At 43.6% G+C, this 20,803-nt stretch overlaps 2 protein-coding genes across 2 annotated transcripts in view; one reads left to right on the forward strand and one right to left on the reverse strand.

The window, feature by feature from the left end:
- The first annotated feature begins 2,659 nt into the window (after window positions 1-2,659).
- Window positions 2,660-5,924, forward strand: arpc5b (actin related protein 2/3 complex, subunit 5B). The gene is made up of 4 exons (XM_069679521.1): window positions 2,660-2,936; window positions 4,626-4,698; window positions 4,892-5,068; window positions 5,547-5,924. The coding sequence occupies exons 1-4, from the start codon at window positions 2,797-2,799 to the stop codon at window positions 5,607-5,609; spliced, it is 453 nt and encodes a 150-aa protein (XP_069535622.1). The 5' UTR covers window positions 2,660-2,796; the 3' UTR covers window positions 5,610-5,924.
- Window positions 5,925-9,494: 3,570 nt separating this feature from the next.
- hmcn1 (hemicentin 1) overlaps window positions 9,495-20,803 on the reverse strand; it is an 87,380-nt gene continuing 76,071 nt past the window's right edge. The window contains exons 81-107 of the mRNA XM_069679597.1: window positions 20,473-20,742; window positions 20,156-20,346; window positions 19,789-20,002; window positions 19,538-19,672; window positions 19,121-19,311; window positions 18,891-18,972; window positions 17,856-18,125; window positions 17,547-17,717; window positions 17,258-17,428; window positions 17,001-17,171; window positions 16,689-16,859; window positions 16,386-16,556; window positions 15,928-16,098; window positions 15,691-15,837; window positions 15,407-15,544; window positions 15,149-15,270; window positions 14,654-14,891; window positions 14,437-14,499; window positions 14,133-14,252; window positions 13,899-14,033; window positions 13,691-13,804; window positions 13,434-13,559; window positions 12,722-12,850; window positions 11,253-11,621; window positions 10,942-11,061; window positions 10,718-10,844; window positions 9,495-10,633 (exon numbers count right to left, since the gene is read on the reverse strand). Of these exons, the coding sequence (XP_069535698.1) occupies window positions 10,267-10,633; window positions 10,718-10,844; window positions 10,942-11,061; window positions 11,253-11,621; window positions 12,722-12,850; window positions 13,434-13,559; window positions 13,691-13,804; window positions 13,899-14,033; window positions 14,133-14,252; window positions 14,437-14,499; window positions 14,654-14,891; window positions 15,149-15,270; window positions 15,407-15,544; window positions 15,691-15,837; window positions 15,928-16,098; window positions 16,386-16,556; window positions 16,689-16,859; window positions 17,001-17,171; window positions 17,258-17,428; window positions 17,547-17,717; window positions 17,856-18,125; window positions 18,891-18,972; window positions 19,121-19,311; window positions 19,538-19,672; window positions 19,789-20,002; window positions 20,156-20,346; window positions 20,473-20,742 (4,694 nt within the window). The 3' untranslated portion in view covers window positions 9,495-10,266. The remainder of the gene's footprint in view (window positions 10,634-10,717; window positions 10,845-10,941; window positions 11,062-11,252; window positions 11,622-12,721; window positions 12,851-13,433; window positions 13,560-13,690; window positions 13,805-13,898; window positions 14,034-14,132; window positions 14,253-14,436; window positions 14,500-14,653; window positions 14,892-15,148; window positions 15,271-15,406; window positions 15,545-15,690; window positions 15,838-15,927; window positions 16,099-16,385; window positions 16,557-16,688; window positions 16,860-17,000; window positions 17,172-17,257; window positions 17,429-17,546; window positions 17,718-17,855; window positions 18,126-18,890; window positions 18,973-19,120; window positions 19,312-19,537; window positions 19,673-19,788; window positions 20,003-20,155; window positions 20,347-20,472; window positions 20,743-20,803) is intronic.

Below are 20,803 nucleotides of genomic sequence, written 5' to 3' on the forward strand. Positions count from 1 at the left end.
TACTAATTATGTGCTTAGGATACTTTGCTATGCTGTTAGTGCTTTTCTCCGGCACGGAAGCACCTGGCCGGCTGCCTGCAGATTGGCTCTGTTACTTAAAGCTTGAGTACACAAACACAGATCTCCTCAGAGTTTCATCTCCCCTCTGCAGTGCCTGTCTGTCTCTCTGAGTGTGCTCAGGACTCAACAAACTCCATATTGAAATTTTCCAAGGCTGGTTAATTTGCACATTCACGTGAAGGTCATGTATGTGCCTGTATCCTCGCCTTTTGATGTGTTGAGTCATTCGCATAGCACAGATGGGTTGGGGCGCCCCACAAAGCCCGCAATGAGGACACTCATGACCGATGCACGCAAGGTTGTGTGTGTGTGTGTGTGTGTGTGTGAGATAGAGAGAGAGGGGGAAGGTGTGGAAGGAAGACAGAGAGAGAAAGAGACAGGAAACGTATGTGTCTATTGCCTGTCGCCAGGAGGGCAGGAGAGTAGTGAGTGAGTAGTGTGTGTGCGTGTGTGAGAGAGAGAGAGAGAGAGAGAGAGAGAGAAGAAATATTTTTTCATGCTCTATTGAGAGCCAAAGAGTGTGTGAGCAGTGTGTTTGTGTGTTTGTGGGTTTTAATGACACTCCTCTGTTACACAATCCTGCTATTCCTGGTCCCCTTATTGAGCGTAACGCTTACTTAGTCATGTCCAGTGTAGTGAGCAACACTTTCTCGCTTTTCTGTAACAGCCTCCGTGGATTCGATATGGCGGATATGGCGTGTGTGCAGTGGGAAATACACTAGCATGTGTTTTCCTTTCTCCTCTCTCGAGGCAAACGGCCAGCAGTCTAGACAGGACCGATAAGGAAATGAAAAATTCCACTACCAACTTTAAAAAAAACCCAGCAGCATCAATGTAACGTAGGTGTGTCCAACTTTCTCCACTTCCCAGAAGAGGCTTTGGAGCTCGTTTTTATTGGTCAGGATCCATCCCAATAAAGTGTGCGCTTTGCGTAATCCGTGGAAACCTCACAGAACTCCCGCACAGATTTTAAAATGAGCTCACATGAGGCCTTACAGAGCCTTTATCTATTTGTCTTGCAGCTTCACATGCTGATAAGTGCCTTTGTGTTTATTCCAACTTGTCCTCTCTGATTCAAGTAAAGATTAATGTGGGAATTGGCGACATGGAAAGTGTGTCTGACTCCCTGCAAAGAGAAAAATGCTCTTTTCTTGTGACGCAGACTGGAAACTACTGATTTCACGAAGCTGACGTGGAGGTCTACCCTTTGCTGACCCTGTCAAAGTAAATACTTAGACCACAGCAGGGAAATGGTCGTGGATGCAGTGATTCAGCACACACACACACACACACATACAAGGCTGGTCATGTAGATCATCTGTTTGAATTCCAGCAGATAAAACTCAGATTGAATCACAGGATCAGCTTCATGAGGGTCCTATCAGACTAAACGACCGTGCAATCATAGTCTACGGGTGAATTATATTGGTGTTATGCAGAGGTATCACACACTTAATCCACCCTTATGTGTGTGTGAGTGTATAGTTTAGCCTTTGTTTAGTCTTACTACCTAAACCTTATTCCATTTGTCGACTTCAAAACATTATACTCAGATTGAACCAGCCACCATATTTGTCTATGTGAAGTGTGCGTGTGAAATAATGCTTTTATATTGTACAAACAGGTTTATTTTGAAACAGAGATCTTGCTCTCAGTGAGACGACCTGTTTAAATTTAGGATTATGTCTCTAGACTCACCAATCACCACTATAAAAAGGATCTGGAATTTGCTGCCAAAAACTAGATATTCTGTTAATGGAGACGATATATCTCTGAGTACCTCTTTCGTCAACATCTTGTTTCATTTGAGGTAACAATTTATCATTGATTGTGCATCTTTAATAGACTTTAAGGTTTGTTTTGTGTAGATTTCTGTTTAAGTGAAAAACTTGACTAAAAATGCCAAGAAAACAAACCAAATCATGTGTTCTTAGTCTGAAATATACTTTATGATGGACCAGAATAGTAAATTAAAAATATTAAATAAAGCTTTTGGTTTGGGTTCTTTTAAAATGTCCTTTTTGAAGTCATTTTCAAAGACTATAAAGAAGGATTAGAGTTAGATATGTGTGCTTTTTAGCAAGAAACTAGCCTATATCATAATAATAGTATAGTAAACAAAAAACTAAAAAAGTAATGTCTATGTCAATATTTACGTGATTTGGGGGATATTCATAAGATGAGGAGAAGTTTACACCCTCCAAAATTATTTACATTTTTTTTTATGAAACGTGAAAAATATTATACTATTTGTCCATGAAAAAACAAGATAAATCGAAATATAAGGGACAAAATCTTCTGTATGTAGGCCTTCCATTGGTCACGAAAGAGGAGGCTTTCAACAATACTGAGATCAAAAACATAACTGTTCAATTTAAGAATTGTTTAAGCGCTTTTTCAAAAAAAAAATTTGACCAATGACATTGAGAGATAATAGATTTGTTTCCCGCTGTCACAGACTGCGGTTCCATTTTTAATGTTTGATCGCCCTCTAGCGGCCATCAATGGGAATTACCTTAAGTAACCTGCAGTTTCTAATTTCCCCCACCAGGCGGCGATGTCGTGAACACGGAAGCAAAAACCACACAGAGAGGAAAGGGGAAGAAGTCAGGAAGCTGCCTGCCTGTCTGTGACAGCTAGCCGTAGAAAAAAAAACACTTTCGGAAAAAAAGGCCGGGTTGAGCTTCAACTCTTGTCCTTTTCGGTGAAGAATAAGACGCCCAGACCGCCGCCGATATGTCGAAGAGCACCGTGTCCGCCCGCTTCAGGCGAGTGGACGTGGACGAATACGACGAGAACAAGTTTGTGGACGAGGAGGACGGAGGAGAAAACCAGCTGGGTCCTGACGAGGCAGAGGTGGACTCCCTCATCAGACAATATCCTTTTTTGCATGATTAGCTAGCCAGTCTGTTAGCATGCTCGATCTGCTCAGGAAAACAGGCACTGTCACTCTCTGTGTGTGAAACGCTCCGATATATCTGCATATTTCCTCTATATATGTTTGCTGATGCTGCTTGTATGAATGGGCGTTTTGCAACTAGGCCAGTCACTGTCCAGACTTGCCTGGCAGTCACATTCCAGGGATTTCTGCCCCAAGGCTGAACAGACTGTGTATGTAAATTAACTGCAAGCTAGCATGTATCTGTATAAAAACATTGTACCATTAATAACTGCAGTGATAAATACTCTAAACGTTATGTGTGTGGGAGTTAGCTTAGCTTGATGACTGTTGCAGTAGCAGGGGTTTAATATGTGTTACTGAGGAGGCTTTGGTTGTGTTGGAAGTGTTGCTGTAAAATCTGTATCCAGCTGAGCCTTTGGTTTCTAATAGCCCTTATAAGGAATGAGAGTGCTTAACTTCCTCTTTAAGGAGAGTTGCCTCCCACCACTTGTCACACTGCTGGTGACTTAAAGGACAAGTCCACAATTTTTTAAAAATCTGATAATACTCCTAGTATGAACATGAAAGTACTTTGTATTAGGGCTGGGCAATGTGGCCGAAAGATATAGGATTTTTCATATCTCGATAACGATATATATCACGATACAGCATGTTTTCTGGTAATTTAACAAATAGTTAGTCCATATGAAATAACCACATGGTGATGCCTATTTTGGGATAATCCTGTGTGAATTAAATACTTAACAAATACAAAGTACTGAGTTTCCGCTTTCGCTTGAGTCCTTTTCTGCACGTTAATGTCCATGTGAATAAACAGCGCCTCCCTCTATGGTTCGCTCCAGGTTCACTTCCACGTGCAAGGATTAGAACGTACAGCGTTGTCAAAGTGACGCAAAAATTAATGTAAATCAGTTCAGCCGCTGGTGTTGTGAGGTTCATGGTAGAAACAATATAGAAAAACACATACGATAGACATTTTCATATTGTTTTAACGATATATATATGTTGTCATATTGCCCAGGCCTACTACATATGTCTGTACTCGCTGTAACAAGCACAAAATCCACTATTTGAGCTACTAGCCCAACACCTCAGCTCCATAAAGAAAGACTTTAAAAAGGGCATTTTATACTATAACAGTAAGTGTGGGAGAAGAACCAGGACTGTAGTTTTGTCTTCCATCAGTTACATTTGAGCAACACTTATCTCTTCACAGTCAGTAGTATGGACAACAGGAATGATGCAGGGGTAATAGCAATAAATGTTTCAATGTACACACTAACATGGGACTTAAATAATGTGACCTTATTCTTTAAGTGTTTAAGCAATTTTTATGCTTGCATGAGATCAAGGCGTTGTTATTGAACAAACCTCCACCCAAAGACAGCGAGGAATTCACAGCCAACCTGCAGACATAAATCACACAGACGTGCACAGACACACACCTACAGTCACAAATTATAAGCCTGAGGGCACTGAAATATGTTCAATTTTTGAAGCAAAGACAGACCCCTCAGCAGATTTTATTCTCAGAACTTGGTTGGCTTTTAATCGCTACCATGCAGATGCTGTGCTTAGGTATCGTATTTGGTCTTGTTGTCATTGTTGTGATTCAGAGGTTGGTCCCTGCTGTGCTGTGTTGCATCCTTAACCCTCTCTGCACAGGAAACCTTATGGAGGCACTACATGCAGTTCTGAAGAACCCTCCAATCAACACAAAGAACCAGAACGTCAAGGTGGGTTTGGTTTATTTTACCAAGTTAATTCAAACTTTAACCTTTAGCCTATATTTACTAAATCTTTTTTTGTGAATACTTTTACACTCTTGGATGATAAAATGACAAATCTAAAACATTAATGATGAGGAAACATTCTAGTAACTCCCTGAACTCTGTAGCATCTCTCACAAGTCTCCCCCTTTCCTCTCAGGAGCGTGCCGAGGGTTTGGTGCTGAAGGTGCTCAGCGCCTTTAAGAGCAGTGACATCGAGAAAGGGGTGCAGTCCCTCGACAAGAACGGCGTGGACCTGCTGATGAAATACATCTACAAAGGCTTCGAGAGGCCGTCAGAAAACAGCAGCGCGGTGCTGCTGCAGTGGCATGAAAAGGTAAATATCTATGCATCTTTGTCCGACATCATAAAGTAACAGGAAGTAAGATGGAGGAATGTTTCCTGAAAAGCCTTGAGACAGACCATTGATCTTACAGATGTACCAATCCAACCATTTCATACCAGTAAAAAATGGTTGAGTCGTTCTAACTGAACATTTGGGATGGTTTTTCTCCAGTTGTAGCTTTAGAATTAACTCCTAACATGTCAAAGAAAAGTGGTGAAAGATTAGTGATCAAGAGTTTTCAATCAAATAACCTAAATATGTCCAAAAAGCATCAACAGTCATTGAAGAATTAACATTAAAAACATGCGTTTTAGGTGTGTACCTTGAGGCCATGGTGGAGTTGAGATTGAGAATTGAGCCTCAACATGCCACAGCTCCGGATTTCAGAAAGAGCTGCATAAGATAACAGGGACTCAGATTCAGGACTTTAAAAATAGCCCTGACCACATTTCTCCTCCTGTGTGTGCAGGCTCTGGCAGCTGGAGGAGTGGGCAGCATCGTCAGGGTACTCACAGCGAGGAAGACGGTCTAAAAGGAGCAGCGGAGGATCGGTTCACTCCACATCACTGACAGATACACAAGGACTGCATCTGCACTGCACTGTTCTTGTAATCTAACAGATGGCATCGGGACTGAAAAGGAAAAACTGATTTTTTTTTTTAACCTAATGTAAAAGATCGTGCTGCTTTCAAGGCTCGACTGAAAAAAGGAAAATCAAATGTGGGTCACATTAGGTTAAAAAAATGGGGTTTCTTCTTTCTTCCTGTGCATGATCACAGCCTATTAGCTCATGTCCCTCACAGGGTGCTACAGATACCTCTCCACCTCATGTGTCTGAGCCCCCCCCCCCCCCCCCACCTGTGTCAACACTATCCTCCTCATTCTACACACTAATGATCGCCAACCTAAAAGAATGCAGAGGAACGCAAAAAAAACTTCCTGCCACACGAAATTAAGTTGATTTTTTTGCCACTTTCCTCTAATCTAGATGAAATTGTGATTTAGTGAAAAGTATGCCTCGTGCTGCGACTAAAAAAGGAAAATTAAATCAGGATCACATTAAGTTAAAAAATTATGAATGAAAATCATCAAGTAAAACGAGAAAAAATGCTCCAAAATCAGGAGAAAAAAAACACTTATGATTTGATTTGCAAGTAGACCCCCTTCAGAGCCACTGCTGTACGCTATGCCTTCACAGTCATGAGCAAACACAACACCAGTGTCGTCCATTTACTTCCACACAAACACACAGAGGGCTTCAGCAATGTGTTTGTTTTCCACCACTCTATCTGGTGTTATCATCTCTGCAGCGGAGACTTCCTGATGGAATAAAAGCCCGACTCTCCGTCAGTAAATCCTCTCGCGGCCGCTCGCTCCGACACTTTAGCGGAGCGACTCTCCTGAAAGGCTCGCTCACAGATGGAGGGTGCTGGATTTGCTCACGGGGGTCGCTACGCACCCACAGGAGGCAGGGTAGAAGTGAGTTGGGGGTTGGTGCAATCCATCCATCCTTTCACGCCGTGCGCTGCCCCAGTTAAGGATTATTACCCACGATGCATCTCCACCACCACTCCTATTAATCCCATTTTACCGTTCCTCACATCAACTGTATGTCTGACTCACTCACACATCCTCTGCTACTGTACAGGGCTTTATCGTGTGGCTCTGCTGGTACTCTTTAGTATGAGCGACAGTTTTTCTGTACCTTCAGGAAAAATCATCCTGAGAATCTCAGATCTTTTTCTTCTATTTTGGTATTTAACAGAAAAATAATCGAGGATGAAACATTTCCCTCTTAGTTTTGTTTTATGTTTTATAGTAATGATTTTTGCCTCAGTGCAAAATCCCTACTTAATTGATATTAAAAACACTGCTTAAAGGGTAAGCATGCCCGATGTGCCAGAGAGACTACGATAAAATAATAGATATTTAGTCCCTCTGGAAATGGAGAGGGACTTTTGTGTGATATAAGAGAAATATCATTTGCATGATCCCACTTTTGAGAGTATTTTCTTGAGCATTTCATACCTGTCTTTTGTACATGTTTTTTTGTGATTTTTTTAGTTAAAATTTGAATTTAAATCTGTTCTCATTGATTCAAACTGGTAGTTTAAAGTCTTACTGTTATTACCACAATGACTTTTAATTTCCATACCTTTTATACAATGAGGAGGACAACTGGGAAAGTTTTATCTGCCTTATCAGGTAGATCACATCTGTTGCCAAATGATTTCTTTTGTTTCATGGAAATAATGTAACATGCATTTAGGATTTAGTTTCCTTTGTGTAATAGAGAATAATATTCAAGATTAAGTGATGGAGTTGTAACCATAATGAGTATAAAGGAACATCAAAGCAACGTGTTCAAAAGGCTGTTTTAGAAATAAGCAACATTTGCTCCTTTAAAGGTATAATAAGTAGGATTGTTCCCTGCAATTAGTCAACAACACATTCAAACTGGGCCCCTCCTCCTGGGCTCTTCGTCACCAGAAGCTCGGTCTCACTCTCTCGCGCGAAAACACGCCCACCCCGCCGAGCTAACATCGACAGCATCACGGTTACTTTTGCGCTAGCATGCAAACCGCCGGTTACCGTTGCGCTAGCATGCTAACCTCCGGTTACTTTTGCGCTAGCTTGTTAACTGCCAGTTACTTTTGCGCTAGCATGCTAACTGCCGGTTAGCTTGTCCTACCCGGTTTCGAGGCACCTACCTGTCCAACAGAAAGAAGGCCAAATCTGCATCGCTCTTTTGCCATGGTCGCCGGTCTGAATGAGGCCTAGTCGCTAATTTGAACCACTCCCACACTCACCTGTACGCTGTGATTGGCTCAGGGAACCACAACAGCGTCCCTCCTGAAAACGTCCCATGCAAAGCAAAACAACAGAATAGATGCAGAGGGAAGGGTCTCACAAGGGTCTGCACACACTCACCAACGCACATGTATAGAGGCCCATAAGTGATGATTTATATTATATTTGTAAAAGTCTATATTTGATTATAATACTTATTATACCTTTAATTATACCGTGTGATAAGGGTAAATCAGTTTCATCATAATGCTTTATTTGTGCTAATTTCCAATCAAGAACACAAGAGGAAATTCCAAATGAAAGTTGCTTTTTCTAAAACGCAAAGCACCATCACAAGTTGTGTTTTACTCACGAGTTTTCACCAGTTGATATTTAGACATGGGAGTCCATGTTTGAATACTGTCATCAGTGATGATGCACCCAGACATTAGATTCCTCTTTCTAATGCAGTAACGTCTGGTTTTACATGAAAGCAGAGGAGAACGGTTCAGTTTCTTCTTCTGCTTCATGTGTTTCTGGACAGAGATGCTCTTCTGGCCGAGAAGACGAGGGAGCAGACCAGACTGATGTACAAACTGCCTTACTCGATATTCCTTTTTTATGTTTGTGCTTTTTTGACTATAAAAAAATAAAAGGTATGAATGCTGATCATAACCTTTCATGACCTCTGATGTTTTATATGCTCTCAATATGACGAATGCAACTTAGATTATTCCTGCTAAAAGTAAAATTACAACTCTCACTGAAAGATATCGTTTTTAAAAAATAGTACTTCTTAGTGGCTGCCTTCTGAGGCTTATTTGGAGTGACAAAGTATCGCTAGTCATTAGATGAAGCTAACTATATGACTCATAATTTAGGGTAGTTTAAGCCAATTCTCAGGGGTGCAAACAGTTTGCTAATTATGTTTGTTTACTTTCTACGCATCTTCAAAATCTCAATTGTTAAACTAAATTCTCCTTTAATCTTCTTTAATGTACCTTGTCGACCAGTAGCCTAATTTCTAAACCGATCCAGTTTGTTTTTTTCTTTTTTTGTTTACATTCCAGGTAATTTCCCATCTTTCCATACACCTGAATTACATAGTTATATAAATATATGATTGTTGTGGGATATTAAGAATTTCCCACAAATAAAATTGACTCTTTAAAGGGGGGTGTTATGCTAATTTCAAGCTTCATATTTCACTCTGATACATGTGGAGTGCAGTTAAAAAAACCCTCCTATTCTTCTCACCCTGGTGCTCTGTGCGGGCCCTCGTACAGCCTCTGCCTGCAACGACTCAGTCAGCTCTGTCCCTTTAAGAAACCCCGCCCCTACAAGCCCACTTTCTTCTGATTGGCCAGCTCTCCGGAGCCTGCTGAGGCTGCACTTTGTGGCGTTGCTAATTCAACCAGTTGCTGAAACTTTCTCTCGACCTTAATATTGGGCAGTTGCTCATGAAGTTAACGTCACTAAACTCGTCTTTGACATTCAAAACATTGATGCCTATAGGTTGGCAATGTACAGAGAAATTGACCAGTGGAAGTGATGTCTAACAGCTCGCTCAGGGCTGCTTCAGTGCTGCAGGCATCATTAAGCTTAACTTCAGTGTGTATTCATTTATTACATTTTTATTACAAAATGGTTACAATAAGTACAATATGGCAATACATTATACGAAAAAACATATGTACAAGTCATAAAAATAAAATACATCTTGGTATCAACTACTGGATGGAGCAGTATGGCACATTGATGATGTAATCAGTGTAATGGTGGGTTTCTGTTTGATGCCCCTGTGTGTGTGTGTGATCGGCCACAACCTGAGGACGTAGAATATGTGACAGTCAAGTTTTCTATCGCCAAAATGAGCACCATGTCTGAACAGTCACAACTCAGTGGCTAAACAAAGGTGGGAAACTGCCCGTTTCTCTCGTTCAAGCACTTCCCAATAAGTTAATAATAGGTAGATGTAAATAAAAGGCTGGCTAAGATCTCTTGATCGGGGCTGTAGTCACTATCTGAGCCGAAGGGGGACACTTCAGCTTTGAGGAGGAATCTCTTGTTGATCTTATAAATATTATTATAAAATCTGAAGTGGGAGGGGGATAATAAAAAGACAAGTTTTCAAACATTTCAATGACTGACTGACGAGAGGATTCCAGGGGTTCAAGCCAGTTTCATCCAAGCCTGCCGTTAACCTCCAGTAGCCTGGATTGTGTCCTTTTTTTCCTCTCGTTTCCTTTAGTCTTCTCTCACTCACTGTCACACACTGACACAAAGTCTTTTTTCAGTATCTCCAAACCACACTCATTCACTCTTTTATCTCAGTGGTGCTGCACGTGGAGGACGAGACTCATCACCGCACCTTTCGCCCTGCGTCTCTTAAAGTGCTCTCAGTAGGGGTAGGCAGAGACTGCGATGTAGACGATGAAGGTGGTCTGGTACTCGATGCCTCCGTCTTCGCTGTAGGAGAGCGCTCGCACCTTCATGCGGTACGTGTGGGGCTCTCGTAGCGCCTGCGTGGTGAACAGCACTCCCTTCAGGTTCTCGTCTCGCAGGGCGAAAGGTAGTGTGACGTCCTCGTCCACCACCAGGAAGGTGGTTCTCGGGTGCATCACTCCGTCCTGTGTGTAGGCCACCAGTCTTATGAGGTCCTGGTTGGCTGCGATGCCGAAGGGGAGAGACAGCAGCTTGTACTCCAGGGCGTAGGGGCTCAGTGCACACTCCAGGTCGTTTGGTGGGCAGTTCTTCAGGCAAAACCTACGACAGAGACAGCAGGTTGAAGCTGAGTATAGTGTAGGAAAGGGGTCAAAACAAATTCATGTATAGGCGGTGATGGTTTACCCTGTGGCTGGATCCCTCTGGTAGTTTGGTGGACAGGGTGTGTCTATGCACTGGTAACTGCCTCGCATGTTGAAGCACATCCGGTTCGTGCCACACTGGATGTTCTGTTCTAGACACTCATCTACATCTGTTTACACAGAAAACAGATCATCATTATAACAGTCCATGCAATAATGTTCATTAAACCAACTAATGATGACAGAAGGATTAGTAACAGCTCTTACCTTGACACGTCTTGCCATTCGTCATGAGGTGATAACCAGCTGGACAGATACACCTGTGGCTTCCTGGTGTGTTCATACACTCGTGCTGACAGGCGTCTCTTACCTCACACTCGTTGATGTCTGTTGGTGACACACGAACATCCTCAGAATGATTCAGAATGATTCCGAGAACGAGGGATGTGTTTTGACGCATTTTAAAGCGCATACTTCCATGTTTAGATTGCACACATGCAGCAGCGAAGCACAGACACGGCTTCTACGTTAAACTTCACCCTCTCCCTCATCTGACCCTGCCACTCCTCTATAGTTACCTACGCAGGAGCCACCCCTGGTTTCAAACCCCTTTGGACAAGCGAGGAAACCCTGCAGGGAGGAATGTACACCAGCCTCTCTGTGGTTTCGGCCCCTGTGGCGCCCCCTTGTGTTGGCTGGATAAGAATGGTGGCTCTGAGAGGCCAGGTTGTGGTACAGCCTCTGGTAGGAGCTGCTCTCAGGCGAGGACTGTGCCGTCCTGTAGCCATATGAGTAACTCTCATAGCTGGGCAGACGCTCCAGACCAGCACAGGATTTGCCGTCGCCCAGCAGGTGGCGCCCTGGCGGGCAGGTGCACTTGAAGCTGCCAGGCGTGTTGATGCACTGGTGGGCACAGGGCTGCGGGAGCCGCTCACACTCATTTATGTCTGCCCTCAGCACAAAGAAAGACCAGCACCAGGAAACAACGAGAGGACAGAAAGGTGGAAAAGAAAAGTGAGAGGAGGAAGAGGTGCAGAAATAATGCAAAAGTTATGGAAACAGATGAGGTGGTGCGGGCCATGAAGACAGAGGAGGGAGATGAGGATGAAGGAGGATGAGGGGGGAAAAAGGGTATAAATGAATTACCCCTCTGTTCAACAATACATCTTCATGTCCCTGAGACAGAAATGTATTGAGACTATGAAAACACAATTGAATAAAAGTGATTGTTTAAAGATAATAGCTTCAAATTCAATCCTCAATCTAGACAACATTCTGACAAATGATATCAAATATAATTCACATTTGATATCAGGGACAAAATCCAATTCCTTCCTGATAAAGACAGACATCAGTGTACAATGTTAATGATGTCACAAAGGCAACGGTGAGTGAATGCCATTACAAAGCCACTCCAGGAAATAGCCAGATCCAAACATAAAGGAATAAAAGTCAGAATAGGAAGAGAGTGAAAGGAAACAGTGACAGACAGAGATCTGACATGATGGTGCTGGTCTTTCTTATGGCTGTTGTGTCAAAGAAGAGACATTTTATATCGAGTTTCCCTCCTTCAGTTCTCCTTTCTTACCCTTTCTCTTGCTCCTGTCTCACAGTGGAGGTAAGTAAACGTAGCATCAACCTAGAGCTTTACACGCCCTGATGCCATGAACTTAGCCTTTGGAGGGTCTTTGCATTTATTGTTAAGGGTTAGTCAGCGGTTGATTTAATTGCAGCATTTTAGAGATGTAAGCAAGCACTGGCAGAACATATAAGAGAACAAGATAAGAGCAGAATAATTTTACACTTTCAACAGTAGAAAGTCACTGAGGCAGAGAGAGAAGAATGCGGGCAGAAGCAAGCGAGCTGATGAGAAGCATGAGAAGAGCAGTGCAGAAATGTTGCTAAACATACTGAATGCTGGAGCGTAACAGAATTACACAGCTGCCTTATTACTGCAAACAAAGCATTTGTATGTTATTATATAAAATGGGATTTTGTTTAAGTTATGTTTTTAACAGGAGATGAGAGAAATAAAGGATGTACATACCGACACAGGGCCGTCCCACTCCCTGAGATCTGTAGCCACGCGGACACGTGCAGTGGTAGCTGCCTCTGGTGTTCTCACAGATCTGATTGTATCGGCACTGATGGGTACCATCTCTGCACTCATCGATGTCTGCAGCAGGAAACAAAAGATAAAGAATTACCATAATATTCAGTCGGTAAGACGCTTTTTAATAGGTTTTTATTTCATCTTAAAAGTGGGCTGCGTCCTTTATACCAGTACGACCAATATACCAGCATAAAATGCAGAGAGAGGTATTCTATTGTTGGTAATCTAGCGAAAGCTTCGTCACGGATATGCGCCGTCACAATCGCCAGTGCAGCTGCCATCATCACAATAATCAACGTTACCGTAGGCTGAGCTCAACTACCGCACCGGTAGCTAGCAGGATTGCAAACTCGACATGGTGAAAACAGATGGTAGGCTTTCATTTGTGGGTGTTTTGAAGGTGTTTCAATTAAAAATTAATTGAAATAGTGTTGAAATAATCTGTATACATGTTTTATTAATAAATAGCAATAGAAAACCTTTTTTCTCCTCTGGGATACCTCCCAAAAACAGACTGTGTTTTATTCCGGTGTGGTTCCGGTTCCGGTAAATTATTGTGCAAAACAAAAATATTCTTATTAAAATGTGTGTTTCAGTAAATGCTCTCTGGCTTAGCAAGAAATACTTAATGTTTGTGAACACTCACCTACGCACGTCCCATTGCCACCTTTGGTCATACCATTGGGGCACAGGTCAATACAGGTGTAACCACCCCGAGTGTTTTTACACTGCTGATCTGATCGACAAACCCTCTGTCTGCACTCATTTATATCTGTGGTGATCAGAGAGAGCACAGGAACAAGTTAAAGAAATTCAATTACATTCAAAAGAGCCAAAAATAATAACTTTTTATAAGAAATAAAACAGATACAACCAAAATATGGAGCGATGTATCTGTCTCACCTATACAGCGTCGGTTCCTAAGTTGAAAGCCTGGCTCGCAGGCACACCTGTAGCTACCGATCGTGTTCAGACAGTGCTGATTGCACGGATTGGACTCCTGACACTCGTTCACATCTGAGCAGCAAAGAAGACGAATGTGTTATTTAAGTTTCATACCAGCAGCACTCAAATCAAATGCTTAGTTGATCAATAAAGTTTGTTGTTCTACCTGTGCAGCTGAGACCATCAGCTGTTCTTCTGAAGCCACGCCCACAGCGCATGACACATCTGAAGGAGCCAATGGTGTTCTCACAGTCCTGTCCATCACTGCACACGTTGCCACCCAGCGAACACTCATCAATGTCTACACAGATAAAAAAATTTAATTATTTGAACAAATGAAATGTTTGTGAGTTAATAATAATGCTGACAGCCGCTGTGTGTATGCGAGTGTGTTGTTTACCCTGACAGGTCCTGCCGTCAGCTGAGATGGTGAGGCCTCGGGGACAAGAGCAGTAGTAGGTGCCCATGGCGTTGTGGCAGGCGTGAGAGCAGGGGTTCCCCACAACACACTCGTTCTCATCTGCAGCACATAAATAATACATAAACAACGATATTGTAAAAAATCAGAACTGGTTTCAGCTACTTGGAATGTTAGGATAGACTGTTCAATCGTTTTAAAAGTGTCTCAAAAAGCAGCTTTTAACTGTACAGATCAATGCCCTCGCTGAGTCAGGAACAGTACAGCGCGTTATTATAAACCTTACCTGCACAGTAGGGCCCAGCAGACACCAAAGTGAATCCCTGAGGACACTGGTTACTGCGATCTCCTGAAAGCATGTCAAACATTTTAATATTAATTTACATTACATCTGAGACAAACACATGTAGGGGGAAAAACCAAAAATCAGATGTTAAAGTCTGACCTGATGACTAACCAACAAAAGAAGAAAAAAACAAAATCTAGTAAGTAAGTATTCTCACCCTTGGCAATGGTAGCTTGGATGCTATACTTCAATATCTCCTCCAGGGGGTGGTAGTGAGCGCTGATGGCTGTGGCGTGCAGCATCTCTACCAGGTAGGGCATCTTGCCCTTGGACGGGTCGTAGGAGATGGTGTGGTTCCAGGAGTACGGCACACTCTCCCTGTCCACGCTGAACATGCGGGTGGACAGAGCGTACAGCTGGCCCGGGCCTGTCTGGATGTAATCCTCTGTGTAGTCCTGAGTCAAACAGAGAGTACATTTGTTACGCATATTTAATTTGTAGTAAACTGGCTTGAATAGACTTTAAATCACTGTAATGGTCCTCTAAATGTGACTCACTGAAACACAGCGCATTATGTGTTTTTAAGGCTCGTAATGATTTTCGCTGGTTTTCTCCAGCTTTCATACGAGATGCAATCTGGTTTAAAGTCAGTAATAAATAGACCTACCAGTACGCGACACATTGTTATGATCTGCATAGCTAATTAGTTTACCTTGATGCTGATCTCAGCGTGTGAGGGCAGCTGCAGGATGTGTCCGTTCACTACGATGTCCAGAAGCAGCGCTCCATCCGAGTCCAGGCCTCTGGCGATGTGGGTCATCCTCAGGATCTCACCTACAAACATGCACATTTCAACACAGGTCAACATTTTCACAAATGTTCTTCGACCAAGCAGCAAACTTAACCCTCACTTTTAATTGATATAAAAAGTAGTGATAAAACAGACACACCAAGGCCTGTCCATTCTTACCTGTAGCAAATTCCACCTGTGTCTCTCGTCTGAAGATGCCTCCTGTTAGCGTGTAGCCATTGACAGCCTCGCCTACTTCCTGTGCAGTGGTCCAGTAGACCGGGTTCAGGATTGAGATGAGCTTTCTCATAGCAGGACCTTATAATTAAAGGCAGAAGAAGAGTATATTTAATTTATCATAAGATATATACAAGAGAACTATTTAGGTGCACCAGCTGCATTTAGGCAGGTGTTATTTGGTGCACATCAAACCTTAAAGTAAAAGAAACTGTTGGAAAACTGACCTAATGTTCGTGGTATATTAGTAATAGTGGCCTTGATGATTCTGCCGCCTGACTCGCTGTCTGTGATGGTGGCATTGAGGATGGCGATGCCGAACTCAATATCATTGATGTTCCCAATGATGCTTCCTCGTGCTCTCTGAGGACCACCTGACATACACAGAGGGAATTCAAGAAGATGATTCGATTGCAGCAATGTACTGCACACATACATAATATATATTTGCAATATTGCCTTACCTGGGCAGGCCTGAGCATTACACCTGGACAGCTGAGAGGAGTCTCCCGGACACGGCCGACCACCGTTGCTTGCCGACGGACTATTACAGAGACGGACACGTGACCTCTCTCCTCCCCCGCAGGAAGCAGAGCATTCTCCCCACGACTGCCATGAACCCCAGCTACCATCAACTGTCAGGAAATAATAATACATGTAAACACAGATGATTAGATCAAAGACATACACCATAATCTGGTAAACTTACACAGTTAAGTTTCATTATGAAAAATAAACAGACTCATCTACATATGTTTCCCCTATGCTGGAACACACAGTTAAGAAAACTCTGCCAGCTTCAGCCTACAAACTGTCTTGTTCTTGTGGGCAATTTACTGCTTCTTCATTTTTCATCTGCATGCTTTGCACATGAAGCATCGCCTTGTTGACTCCTGACACAGTCTGAAACATGCCAACTCACCAGGACAGTTGTCTGTGCTGCATCTCTGTATCTGTGTATCTGCTCCCGCACATGCTCTCCCACCATTGGCTGGTCTCGGGTTGTCGCAAGTCCTGTAGCGCCTCATCTGACCTCCATTACAGGTCTTGCTGCAGCTTCCCCAGCTACTCCATGGAGCCCAGTTACCATTTACTGAAAGGTAGAAAGTGTCAAAGACAGATGAGAATGTGCGTAAAGATACCAAGATACAAGACGGCCATTTTTCGGATATCATAGATACAAGCTGCTAATCCATAAGAACTAATAAGAGTTAATATGACTCACTGGGGCAGGGGTCGCTGTTACAGAAGTCAATATGCACATCGTTGCCTTCACACTGCCTGCCTCCATGCTGAGGGGCGGGGCTGGCACAGAGGCGTGTCCTCTGTCTGGTCCCGCCTCCACATGAAACACTGCAGGCTCCCCAGCTCACCCAGGACGACCACTTCCCATCAACTGGAGGGAACAAGAAAAGAAGAGGCCGAGGCATCAGTCACTAAGACCTTAACATTTCTATCCTAATAATAACAGTGACACTTTCATCCAGTGGGGAACAGACACAATATAAACTTAAATCTACACTCCCTGAGCCCTCACCAGGACACGTTCTCTCCTTGCACATTTGTGTCTGGGTGTCTGAGCCCTCGCACTGCGGCCCGTCAAATGCTGGAGGAGGGTTGTTGCACAGCCGGATCCTGGACTTCATTCCCTTACCACAGGTCTCACTGCATTGGTTCCAAGGTAGCCAAGACCCCCAGTTACCCGCCACTGCAGAGGTAGACACAGAAAGTCAATACAACTGAGACAAAAGTACATACAGGTTGGAAAATGTGAAAACACATCTGGTTTCTCACCTGGACAAGGTCTGACGCTGCACATAATGACCTCCACTGCTTTCCCCTCACATGACCTTCCTCCATGCTGAGCTGAAGGGTTACTGCAGGTCCGGACCCTGGTTCTGTTGCCCTGACCACAGGTGCGAGAACACTCCTCCCAGAGAGACCACTCTGACCAGTTACCATCCACTGTAGAGGCACAAAGGTACAGGCTTCCTCACTACATATATCATGTGTGCATGTGCTTTTGCACTGTATATACAAGTACTAGGAGCAGATATTATAAAGTCTGGCACAGTTTTTTCACCTGGACAGGGCTTTCCCTGACATCTACGTGTTTCTGTGTCCGATCCTGCACAGTGACGTCCTCCATTGGCAGGTCGAGGGTTGTCACACTTTCTCAGCCTCTTCTGGGACCCGACACCACAAGAAACACTGCAGGGACCCCACTCTGCCCACTCTGAGTAGCCCCCATGGACTGGAAAACAAATTACACAACATGTTTGTTTTTGCTTTATTCTCTCTCCACTGAAGAAGATATATCTGTGATTGTAAGTGATCAATTTAACAAACTATATTTGTCACATGTTAAAAAGGAGTTTGATTTCCAGCTCACCTTGCACAGTGAGAGTGACCCTGACCAGCACTGATCCAAGCAGATTTCTGGCCACACATTCATATTCAGCCGTGTCCTCCTTCTGGGCGCTGCTGATCCTGAGGGAACCGTTGGACAGGGTGGAGAAGCGGTCGTTGCCCAAGAGGGGGCGCCCCTGGCGGGACCACTCCATCTTTGGTGTGGGCTCACCCTCTGCCTGACAGTTAAGCACCACTGTGGTGCCAGCATCCACCACCGTCTCCACTGGCTCCACTATGATGGTGGGTGCACCTGAATGGAGGGAAGATTGCTGTGAGCTCACCTTCAAAGAGGAAATCCACTGATTTCACACATCGCCAGTTTAACCCCTGATAAATTCATGGTTTAAAGTGCAATAATAAATATAGTATCATAGACTGTATAAAAAAATGGATGACATTACAGCTCCCTAAAAGGGAAGCCAAAACATTATGAGCGCCCCCTTCTGACTGGCTGCAGTATAGGTCATAAAGCCCGCCTCCTCCATGTTAACAGATGGGACATGAGTCAAACTATAAAATCAAAATACACGTCAAATATATTTTTCTCAAACATGGTTTCTATTTCTGATGCTGTAAAAATGATGATTGACAGCTCTGTTGACAAATCCGGCTCCTGCAGCTGATCTGTTCCGGATTAGCAGAGTAGAGGAGGAACAGTGAGAGGAGACGTAACTAAAACAATCACTACAGTCATTTAAGTGTCCATACCTGTGAAAGTCTGCTTCAGACCAACACAAGAAGCTTTTCTGCTGTTAAATGCAACGTTTTTTTCAGTTTATTAAGTGTGTGTTTTGGTTAGCGTAAGTGGCTACGGCGGCTCCACCCGCTGATCTCTACTGCGCAGCTCTGGCTCCAAATGACGTCACCGGCCCAAGATAGAAGTGCCCGTCACAGGGGCTATTTTGGCTTCAATTTTGTACAATGAGAGCAGATACGTGTCGTCCATCTTTATATACATTCATTGGATTGTATGTAAAAAAAAAAAAGGACTGTCAGAGAAGAGAAAGACACTCACGCTGCAAGGTAAGTGTGACACTTCTTTCCACCACCCCCGCATCATTTGTTGCCACACACATGTAGCCGCCTGCATCTTCACTCTGTATCAAAGTTAAAACACATTTATCACATAATCATAATCACAAAAGTTTTCAGATGTTTCCATACTTTTTAAATCTGTCTGAAAATCCTGCATGTTAAGCATCGCTTACAGAATATTACACATTAGAGTCTCATCCGTTTTCCTACCACTGTGCCATAGATGGCGAGAGAGCCGTTGTCCAGCTGACGGATGCGGTTGTTGATCTGGATGTTTATTCCATTTTTGCTCCACCTGATGGTGGGCAGGGGGTCTCCCCGAACCTCACAGTTCAGGATGGCATTACCCCCCAGAGGTTCAATACGGTTAGAGTGAGGGTCCCCATCAATGATAGGCGGCTCTGGAGACACACAGTAAAACATACTTTGACATCAGCAGCATACAAATATTTAAAAATGGCTTATAAGACACTTTGATGTTTTTAAATCAACATTAGCACATGCTTTGTTATAAACCCTTTATTACATGTTTATATATAGTTTAAATAAGGGGACTTAAAGTGAAATGTGACCAGCTACATACAGTGAGTTAAAAAAAGTTGAGTCAGAGAGTTTAATGTGGTTTACCTTTGACATAGACAAATCCCAGTGACTTGATTGTTCCTACGGTGTTTTCTGCCACACAGGTGTACGTGCCAGAGTCGTCTTTGCTCACCCTCTCTATCACCAGCTCGCTGTGGCCATTCATGTGATCGTGGTGAACTAAGGTATTAACAAAAGCAGTAAAAGATAAGAGAAAATAAGTCTTTATTGTAAAAAATGATATAAAAATGTTTCTGTTAATCTCATTTTTAATTATCTGGGATGCTGTCGTTTACCCGGGATGATGTTGTTGTTAAAGGCCCATGTAATTCTTGGTGGGGGGATGCCGGTGACTCCGCAGGCCAGCAGGAGGCGCTCTCCCTTGTTGAGGGCCACGTCTCCAAGCAGCTCAGTGAAGACGGGGTGCGTTTGAACAGACAGGGTCACTGTATGACTGTCCTGTCCGACTGCATTAGTGGCAACACAGGTGTAACTACCTGCATCATCAGGCTGGTGAGGAGAAAGGGAGGCACGAGACAAGCTTAGCATCCGTCAAACATCAAGCATTACTGGTTTACTGGTATTACATTTCACAGAACCATATCCAACTTAAGGTTATTTTTAATACATTCACAAACACAAGAAAGTTCTTTGTCCCCTTACCTGAGCGATGTCTATAACCAGCTCTCCGGACGGCAGGATGGTGTACTCCCCTGTGCTTTCAGTGAGAGGGTTACCGTCCCTCTCCCAGGACAGGCTGGGCCGAGGGACCCCCTCCACCACACACACCAGCTGAGCCTGACTGTTCTCCACCACTGCTACCTCCTGCTCTCCACCACGAATGGAAGGTGGGACTGCAAAGGTAGAGGGTTGAGTTATTGTTTTAAAGAAATACAGAGGGGACACTACATTTTTACATTTTCAGGCTAATTTGGTGGGTTGCTTTTGGCCATGAGAGGGAAAATGTTGTATAAACTTACTCTGCACTGTGAGGCTCATCTCAAGGCTGACAGTTCCCGCTGCATTTGCAGCAGTGCAGGTGTATCGTCCAGTATCACTTGGCTGGATGAAGGCGATCTGCAGGGATCCTGAACTGAGCACCCGCTGGCGTACAGATTCCCTCAGCGGCTGCCCGTCTTTATGCCATGAGACTGAAGGGGGAGGAGAGCCGTCAGCTTGGCACTGTAGTGTCACGGAGGAGTCCACAGGTGCCACGTACGTTTGAGTCTCTGAGCTGATCATTGGAGGGACTGCAGGACAAAGGAAATACAATAATAAGTCAAAACAATTTAAGTAATTACGGTTTGAAGT

The sequence above is a fragment of the Semicossyphus pulcher genome, unplaced genomic scaffold (genome assembly GCF_022749685.1).
Source record: "Semicossyphus pulcher isolate SPU_LCO1_2020_fin unplaced genomic scaffold, fSemPul1.0.p SCAF_4, whole genome shotgun sequence".
Taxonomy (NCBI): Eukaryota; Metazoa; Chordata; class Actinopteri; order Labriformes; family Labridae; genus Semicossyphus; species Semicossyphus pulcher.